Source organism: Acomys minous (genome assembly GCF_964271855.1).
Source record: "Acomys minous genome assembly, chromosome: 9".
Classification (NCBI taxonomy): Eukaryota; Metazoa; Chordata; class Mammalia; order Rodentia; family Muridae; genus Acomys; species Acomys minous.
In genome coordinates, this window is record NC_140490.1 from 84,191,736 (window position 1) to 84,200,931 (window position 9,196).

At 51.1% G+C, this 9,196-nt stretch overlaps 1 protein-coding gene across 3 annotated transcripts; it reads right to left on the minus strand.

Moving 5' to 3' along the window:
• Nucleotides 1-117: 117 nt before the first annotated feature.
• SLC25A41 (solute carrier family 25 member 41) lies at nucleotides 118-8,727 on the minus strand. 3 transcript variants are annotated; one of them, XM_084796128.1, is made up of 7 exons: nucleotides 8,653-8,727; nucleotides 6,806-6,961; nucleotides 5,471-5,623; nucleotides 5,240-5,302; nucleotides 1,918-2,085; nucleotides 1,208-1,355; nucleotides 118-533 (listed from the first exon to the last, which is right to left on the minus strand). In XM_084796128.1, the coding sequence occupies exons 1-7, from the start codon at nucleotides 8,668-8,670 to the stop codon at nucleotides 346-348; spliced, it is 894 nt and encodes a 297-aa protein (XP_084652254.1). In that variant the 5' UTR covers nucleotides 8,671-8,727; the 3' UTR covers nucleotides 118-345. The 3 variants fall into 3 exon arrangements, with proteins under 3 accessions (XP_084652254.1, XP_084652253.1, XP_084652255.1); XM_084796127.1 differs by having other exon boundaries at nucleotides 5,240-5,347; XM_084796129.1 differs by lacking the exon at nucleotides 1,918-2,085 and having other exon boundaries at nucleotides 5,240-5,347.
• Between the last annotated feature and the right edge of the window lie 469 nt (nucleotides 8,728-9,196).

Below are 9,196 nucleotides of genomic sequence, written 5' to 3' on the forward strand. Positions count from 1 at the left end.
AGGTGTGGGCCACCCACGCCCAGCTAGACCCAGGAGTTTGTACATGCCGGGCAAATTCCCTGAACTACACCCTCATCCTCCCAGCTTTCCACCCAGAACCAGCTAATCCCAGACACAGACAGCCAAAACTAACTTTATTCCTTGTCTGCACCTTCTGTTGGACAAGCCAGCAAAAACCAGGCTGGAGTCGCAACCCAGACCGTATCCCACAGGAGGGACTCCCAGCGTTCTAACCCTAGTCCTGGATGGTTTTTTCAAACCAAAATGACCTAACGCCTGAGCCTTAGAGGGCCCTTTGAGATCCAGGGACACTGGGTCTTCCATTCTCTTCCTGTTCAGGGCATGTCATCTGCTCAGGACTTGTACACCCAGGGTTTTCTTCATGGCTTCGTACACCAGGTAGCTGATGCCGCCTGCTGGCAACACCTTTAGTAATGTGGGCGTCATGCCTCTGTACAGCCCCAGCCAGCCCTGCTGGCTCAGTATCCGCCTGAAGACTCCCAGCATGGTGGGGTTGGAGCCTTCCACTGTGTCTGGGGATAGACAAAGACAAGATCAGCAGTGGGTCTGACATGAGATGTCACCGTGGTCAGTGTGGAGACGTTACATTTGGGGGGGTTGTAGAGATCATTCGGTTCTTGCTATGTATGTATGTATTTTGAGATGGTCTCATGTAGTGCAAGCGGGCCTAGAACTCCATATGTAGCTAAGGCTAGCTTTGAACTTCAAATCTTTTTAAAGTTTTTTTTTTTTTGAAACAGGGTTTCTCTGTGTAAACAGTCTTGGCTATCCTGCACTCTCTTTTGTAGACCAGGCTGGCCTCAAACTCACAGAGATCTGCCTGCCTCTGCATCCCAATGGCTGGGATTAAAGGCGTGCACCACCACACCTGCCTGGCTTTGAACTCTTGATCCGTTTTGTCTCCACTTCCTACTGGAATTAGAGCACACCTGATCGAGGGAGTGAGCCAATGAGTTCATGCATATCAGGTGTACTTTGTACCAGGCTGAGCTAGAATCCCAGCCTAGCTGAGGCTGGCCTCTCAAGCAATGGAGTGATAGGCATGTTCATTTGAGGGCCGGGATTAGATTGGGGGTGTTCCCGGTGGGGTATAGAGAGGCTGGAAGTTGGTGGGGAAGGGTGAGAAATTCCCAGAGAGCTGGCATGAAGCAGGGGAGGGGCGTGTGCAGTGGCTCCTGGGGCTGACCTTGCGCCTGCATCCTTGTGCGCACCAAAGTCAGTGGGTAACTGGCCATCTGGCCACAGGTTGTGGACAGTGTTACAGATGACAGGCTGACGAGGCCACTGGGGTCCTTCATGTCCCTGCCCGACTTCTGCCACAAGTACCGGAGTAGCTGCAAAAGGAGACAAGAGTGCTCTTGATAAGGACTCGGAGTCAAGACAGCGCCTTTAACTCCTCCACTGTTGAATCAGGCTGGTGGGTCTCTGTAAGTTCAGCCAAAGCTACATACTAGGAGCCTGTCTCAAAATAAAAACCAGTTGAGCACAAGGGCACATGCCTTTTTTCCCAGCACTTGTAGGCAGAGGCTGGAGGATCTCTTTAAATTTGAGGCTAGCCTCATCTACATATTGAGCTGACCCTGTCATGAAAACCAGGTTTTGGATCTCTGAGTTTGAGGCTAGCCTGGTCTACAGAGTGAGCTTCAGGACAGCCAGGGCTATACAGAGAAAGCCTGTTATGGTGGGTGGGGTGGGGGGAGTGGCAGGGGTGGGGTAGGGTGGGGTGGTGGTGGTAACAACCAAACAAAAACCAATGGACTGGAGAGATGGCTCCCCAGTAAAAAGCATCTGTTTGCCCTTGCAGAAAACCCAAGTTCAGTTCCCAGCACCCAAAGGGGCAGAGAGAAAGCTCCAGGCAGACCTGAAGGTGATGCTCTCTCCTCCGGGGACACACACCTCAAAGACGGCCAGGTCGGTGCAAGCATAGGGTATGATGCCCAACATGTTGGGCAGGTAGCCTCGGTACAGGGCTCGGGTGCCATCCCGTTCTAAGGTCTGCCTGGCACAGTCCAGAAGCCCATTATACTGGCCGGTGAAGCGAAGGGTCAGCCGAGTCTTGAGAACCTGGAGACAGGGAGGAGGGCCATTTGGTTAAGCAACCCAGCCTGGCATTGATAGGTGAAGTATTGTTAAGGGTTCCAGGGTTCAGCTGTGCACATGCAGCATTAGATAGGCCACCTACATGGAAAGAGGGAGCCCAGTGGGAGGGCACAAGCCTGGTTGTTCTCACTATAACATTACTTCCTGAGGTTGTTGAGTTTTTGTTTTGTTTTGTTTTGTTTTTATGGCTAGAGAGACAGCTGTGGGTGCTGGGAACCGAACTCATTCATATATATATATTATTTTTATTCTTTTTGGTTGTGAGCCTAGCCTTTAATGGCTGAGCCATCTCTCTCCAGCCCAAATAGAAGTTGGACTTTTCTTTTTCTTTTTTCTTTCTTTCTTTTTTTTTTTTCTTCAAGACAGGGTTTCTCTTTTGTTTTGTTTTGCTTTTGTTTTTGTTTTTTGAGACAGGGTCTCTCTGTGTAGCCTTGGCTGTCCTGGACTCTCTTTGTAGACCAGGCTGGCCTCGAACTTACAAAGATCCCCCTGCCTCTGTTTCCCAAGTGCTGGGTTTAACGGCATGAGCCATCACCTTCAGGGTTGCTGTTGAGCTTTTTAAAGAAAAGTTTAAACCAGGTTTTAACACACTCATCAGCACTAGACAGGCTGAAGCAAGAGGATTACAAACTTGAGGGCAGCCTGGGCTACATGCCAAGACTCACAAAAAACATGAGGCTGAGGCTGTGGTTGAGGGCATGCTTAGTGCAAAGCCTTAAGTTCCATCCTAGCGTCCCCGTAAACTGAGTGCGGTGGCACACACCTGTGATCTCAGCATCCAAAAATAGAGATAGGACAGGAAGTTTAAAGTCACCCTGTTATATAGCGAGAGTTCCAGTCCAGCCTGGGCTGCAATGAGACCCTGCTCCTACTCCTTTTGAGAAAGAGTCTCCCTATGTAGCCCTGGCTTACCTGAAACCCAGACCAGACTGACCTCAGACTCTCACAGATTGTCCGTCCTGCTTCCAGAGTGCTGGAGTTAAAGACACCACTGGGTGGTGGTGTATCACGCCTTTTATCCCAGCACTTGGGAGGCAGAGGCAGGCTGATCTTCAAGGTTGAGGGCAGCCTGGTCTACAGATTGAGTTCCAGGACAGCCAGGGCTACACAGAGAGATCAGTTTTGGGGAGGGGGGGATCAGGATCCAATTATGCCACCCCAAGATTCATTTAACCACACCCATTCCCCAAGGCCAACCACATTTACTCTGTGTATTTGAGACTGGGTCTGAAGTAGCCCAGGCTATCCTCTTTTTCACTATGCAGCCAAGGAGGATTGAGAGTTGAAGATCATCCTAGGCTACATAGTTCAAGGCCAGCCTGGGCTACATGAGGCTTCATTTCAAAACCAGAAGAAGAGGCAGATGCGATACCTCAACACGTTAAGGCATTTGCTCCTAACAAGATGACCTGAATTTGATCCTGGGAAACATGTTAATTCCAGCTCCTGGGGATCCGATGCCCTCTTCTGACCTCCACAGGCACTGCATGCACATATGCAAACAGACACACACCAGAATAGATAAACCAAAAAACTCAGACGGGGTGCTGGAGAGATGGCTCAGTGGTTAAAGGCACCAACTGCTCTTCCAGAGGACCTGTGTTCAAATCCCAGCACCCAGATGACAGCTCACAACTGTAACTCCAAGGTCTGACACTCTCACATAGACATAAGTGCAGGCAAAATAGTAATGCATATAAAATAAAGGTTAAAAAAAACCCAGCCAACGAGCCAACCAGATGGGTGGCCTACCATGTGCAAAACCCTGAACTCAGTCCTCACTAGTGCTCCTGCTCCTCCAAGAAAAGAGGCAACTTCTCCCCATGAACACACTTACACACACACACACACACACACACACACACACACACACACACGCACACACAAAACCAGAAGCAAAAACTTAACTTCTGCTGGGCACTGGTGGTGCACGCCTTTAATCCCAGTACTTGGGAGGCAGAGGCAGGTGAATCGCTGTGAGTTTCCGGCCAGCCTGGTCTACAAAGTGAGTCCAGGACAACCAGGGCTACACAGAAACCCTGTCTCAAAAAAAAAAAAAGCTAAAAACAAACAAACACTGGCTGGAGAGATGGCTCAGAGGTTAAGAGCACTGTCTGTTCTTCCAAAGGTCCTGAATTCAATTCCCAGCAACCACATGGTGGCTCACAACCATCTATAATGAGATCTGCCCTCTTCTGGTGTGCAGGCACACATGCAGGCAAAACACTGTATATGTAATAAATAAATAAATCTTAAAAAAAGAAAAAAGAAAAAGCAAGGCCGAGAAGTGATGGTGCATGCCAGCACTCAGGAGGCAGAGGCAGGAAGATCTCTGAGTTTGAAGCCAGCCTGGTCTACATAGTAAGTTCCAGGACAGCCATGGCTATACAAAGAAATCCTGTCTCAAAAACAAGACAACACAAACAAACATAAAAGGAAAGAAAGAAAGAAAGAAAGAAAGAAAGAAAAGGCAAAGACAGGAGCGCGGCATGGTGGTGCACGCCTTTAATCCCAGCTCTTGGGAGGCAGAGGCAGGCTGGTCGCTGTGAGTTTGAGGACAGCCTAGTTTACAAAAGGAGTATAGGACAGCCAAGGCTACACAGAGAAACCCTCTCTGGAAAAACCAAGGCACGGGGGTGGGGTGGACCAAGGGGGGAAAAAAAAGAAAGAAAAGAAAAGGCAAAGGCAGAATAAAGGACGGAAGAAAAAAGAAAGGTAGCAGATGTGGTGGCTGTGACTTTACTCCCAAGTGCTCAGATTGGGGAGGCAGGCAGATCTCTGAGTTCGAGGCCAGCCTGGTCAACAGAGCGAGTTCCAGGACAGCCAGAGCTACAAAGTGAAATCTTATCTTGAAAACAACAAACCCCCCCCCCCCCAAAACCAAAAACAGAAAAAGGCAGGGCAGGAGGGTGGAGGAGAGGGAGGAGGGAGAGGGAGGAGCCAAGACGGGAGAGAGCAGAGGGAAAGGAGAAGAGTGGACGGGAGGAGGCTGATGCCAGGAGGAAGAAGGAAGAGCAAGGTGGGATGTAAGGGGGTCGGAGAGGAAGGGGGGAGCCAAGCGAAGGAGGAGAGGGGTGCCCCAGAGCCAGTCCTGACCACCCGGGTCCTCCCGCCTTACCTCCATGGGGTTGATGAGCGTCTGGGAGATGGCCACAGCCAGGGGGCCCGCGAGCAGCCGCTCCTGGAAGGGCAAGTAGCTGTCCACGTCGCAGAGGAAATTCTTAAACTGCGGGGGGCGTGGGGTGGGCGGGGAGTGGGTGTGAGAGAATCTCCTGACTCAGTGCGGCGGGAGGGTGGAGGGGTGCCTTGCACTCCGGGGGCTTGATCTGTGGTGAGACCCCAGTCTCACCTGCTCAAAGACAGAGAACTTAATGGCATACTCAGGGGCGACCTTGAGCACGTTGATGCCGTTGCCCCGCCAGAGAGAGCGGACGCCTCCCTCCTGAATCAGGCTCCGCAGCCCACTCACCAGGTGCCTGAAGTTACTCTTGGAGGAGTACACCTGAGGAAGTAGGAGAGGTAAACTATCCTGAGACCCTGCCAGGTGTTCCCCAGTCCCTCAGAATTGGGGGGCGAGGGCCACCCCTGAGCCATGTCCCGTGTGTGTGTGTGTGTGTGTGTGTGTGTGTGTGTGTGTATGTGTGTGTGTAGCCTTGGCTGTCCTGGACTCCCTTTGTAGACCAGGCTGGCCTGGAACTCACAGCAATCCACCTGCCTCTGCCTCCCAAGTGCTGGGATTACAGGTGTGTGCCACCACATCCGGCTTTTAAAAATGTTTTGACACAAGGTCTTCTCACTGAAATTGTCAACGAGCTTCAGCGTTGGGGGTATAGCTGGGATCACAAGCCGGGCCACAGGGTAAATCCATTTATCTAGTCTTCACATTTATCTAAAGATCTCCATTGTGGCCAGGTCTGGCAAGGCTGGTCTGTGATCTCAACTATTTGGGACGTGTCAGGAACATTATAGTTCAAGTCCTTTCTCAGCTACAGGGTGAATTCAGGGCCATCCTGGGCTACTTACTGGGATGACTGTAAGAAAAAATGTGACAAGAGGGGGACTGGCTGGTGGGACAGCTAATGGGTAGCACACTGGGCTGGGGCCTGGGAAGATGGCCCAGGGGTCAAGAGCACCGGTTGCTCCTGCAAAGGAACCTGGTTGGGTTCCCAGCACCCATGTGGCAGCTTGCAACCACCTGTAGCTCCAGTTCTAGAGGATCCATCGCCCTCTTCTGGCCTCCAGCGGTACTGCATGTACACCAGGTGCACAGCACAGCACACAGTCAAACTCAAAACACATTAAAAAAAGTTCTTCAAAAAGAAAGAAAGGAGGGCTGGGAACGTTGCTCAGCTGTGAGTGATTCTCTGGTATTTGTGAAGCCTTGGGGTCCGTCCTGAGTTTCTTCCATCCCCTCATGTCCCCTGGCAACCATCTCAAAGGCATCAGCCACAACCCACAGATCTCTGAACCGTTTGACCTAATCTCGTGTTGGTCTCTGTGCCTGGAGTTCTCTAAACCTAGCCCCAACACGATTCCGCCTCCATCTTCCACAACTCCAGTCTGAGCAGCAACATTCTGAGGCCTCTAAGTCTAGTTGCAGTCCCTCCTGAGTTCTGTCAGCTCCTTCTCTACCCCCTCTCCGACCACACTGTCCCTGCAAAGGGCCCGGGCCCCAAGGACAAACCTGCATGTATACCCTGGCTCTGTCCAGAGGGGCCGTCCCTGTGCGAGACACTGCCCCAGCTGTGGCTCCCGAGAGCAGAAGCTTCCACAGGGCTCCCTTGTTCCCCTCTTCCAAGGCATCCACAGGGACAATCAGCTGCTCTCCTGTGTCCAGAACCTGCAAGAACAGTCGCCCACTTGGCCACACTCAGCCCTAAAGGAGCTTGATCTCCATGGGGCACCCCCTCTGTTTTTCTTTGCTCCCTCGGCATGGACAGTTCTTTGGAGGGGGTGACCTGGTAGGTTTTTTTTTGTTTGTTTGTTTTGTGACAGAGTTTCCCTGTGTAGCTCTGGGTGTCCTGGAGCATGCTGTGTAGACCTGGCTGTCTTCCAAGTCACAGAAATCCACCTGCCTCTGCCTCCTGAGTGCTGGGATCAAAGGTGTGCACCACCACTGCCCTGCTGATATTCTCTCTCTCTCTCTCTCTCTCTCTCTCTCTCTCTCTCTCTCTCTCTCTCTCTCTCTCACACACACACACACACACACACACACACAAAGTAAATCATTAAAAAAAAAGAATTGGTGCCAGGCGTGGTGGCGCACGCCTTTAATCCCAGCACTCGGGAGGCAGAGGTGGGCGGATCGCTGTGAGTTCGAGGCCAGCCTGGTCTACAAAGTGAGTCCAGGACAGCCAAGGCTAACACAGAGAGACCCTGTCTCAAAAAACCAAAATAAATAAATAAATAAATAAATAAATAAATAAATAAAATAAAATAAATAAAGAATTGGTGACACACACCTTTAATCCCAGCACTTCGGAAGCAATGCAAGGCCAGCCTGGTCTACAGAGGGAGTCTAGGACAGCCAAGGCTACACAGAGAAACCCTGTCTCAAAAAACTAAAAAAAAAAAAGTGTATATAGTAATGTGTGAGTTTGTGTGTGAGAGTGCATACATTTGTGTTTGTAGTGGTATGTGTGTATGTAAGAGTACATGCATGTGAGTGCGTGGTGGTGTCAGTATGTGTGTGTGAGAGAGAACATGCATGTTTGTGTAATGGTATGTGTGGCTATGTGTGTGAGAGAGTGCATACATATGAGTGTATGTGTAATGGTATGTGTGACTGTGTGTGAGAGTGCACGCAGGTTCATAGTAGCATGTGTGATTGCGTGTGTGAGTTGTATGTGTGTGAGTGTGTGTAGGGCAGGAGTTGATGTCCAGTGTTGTCCTGGACCACTCTCTACCTTATATGTTGAGTCAGAGTCCCTCACTTGAGCCCAGAGCTCACAGTTCATCTGGTCTAACCAGCCAGCTTGCTGCCCATCTCTGTCTGCAGCTCTGGGCTGTCAAGCCTGCCCAGCATTTACACAGGTTCTAGGGACCTGATTCTGGATTTATGCTTGCTTGAGTGTCAGGTACTTTCTCCTCAGCTTTCCCCGCCTCCTTTTTCATTTTTTTTTCTGAGACGGGGTCTCATGTAGCCCAGGCTGGCCTCTAACTCACTAAACAGCCAAGGATGACCTTGAACTTCTGAAGTCCTGCCTGCAGCCTCCCGAGTGCTGGGATGACAGACGTGCTCCACCACATGGCCTTACACGCGGCCTCAACCTGCTTCCTTTTGGTCCAGCCTGAGGGCCTGAGGCCCTGTGCCACCTCACTCCCCTGACTAACCTGCTACGGTGGAGGATGCTCAGGGTTGTTTTCACCCATGTGTCCAAACACATACTCATTCATGTGTGTGTACCCTGGGTTCCAGGATGTAGGTGGGGGAGGGGCGGGGTGAGGGTGGGGCTGGGGTAGAGCTTTTCGAAATAAAGCCTTGACCCTCTTAAGCAAGCTCTGGGGCCTCGAGCAAGGCTCCTGTGTTACCTCAGGGTGGACTCCCATAGCTGTGGATTAGTGTCCCAGTCTCTGCGTCTCCTGGGATGTCTATCTGGCTCCCAGCTGAGAGTGGCTGGTTACCTGGCCTTGTGATTTTAGGGGCAAGGGGAGGATGAGGTCACAAAAGTGCCTGTGAGCTCACAAGCATGGTGGTAGGCAGCGTGGCTCATCCTTGTCTTTATACAGCATCCGCACCCTAACTCCCACAGGCCAGGGAGAGGAAGTGCTGTCCTCTGTTTTTGAGACAGACTGGCATGTAGCCCAGGCTGGTCTCCAACTCATCAAGTAGCTAAGAATGACTTTGAATTCCTGGTACTCCTGCCTCCACCTCCCAAGGCAAGGTACAGAATGGAGCTAGTGTTGGATGGAGACAGAGCTTTAGGTGGACAGATGGAGGGGTCCAGAGGTGAAGGGCGGGGACAGCTGCACAGCCCAGTGAATGAGCTCCATGCTACACTATCTGTGTGCAAGAAAAATGTTTTTAAATTTTGTGTCCTTTCTCCTCCTCCTCCTCTTCGTCTTCCTTACGATC

Coding starts and splice junctions, on each gene's coding strand:
- SLC25A41 (XM_084796127.1), bottom strand. Junction 2,086..5,239: donor CGCTCATCAACCCCATGGAG/GTAAGGCGGGAG, acceptor CCCTGTCTCCAG/GTTCTCAAGACTCGGCTGAC. Junction 1,356..1,917: donor CCGACCTGGCCGTCTTTGAG/GTGTGTGTCCCC, acceptor CTCCTTTTGCAG/CTACTCCGGTACTTGTGGCA.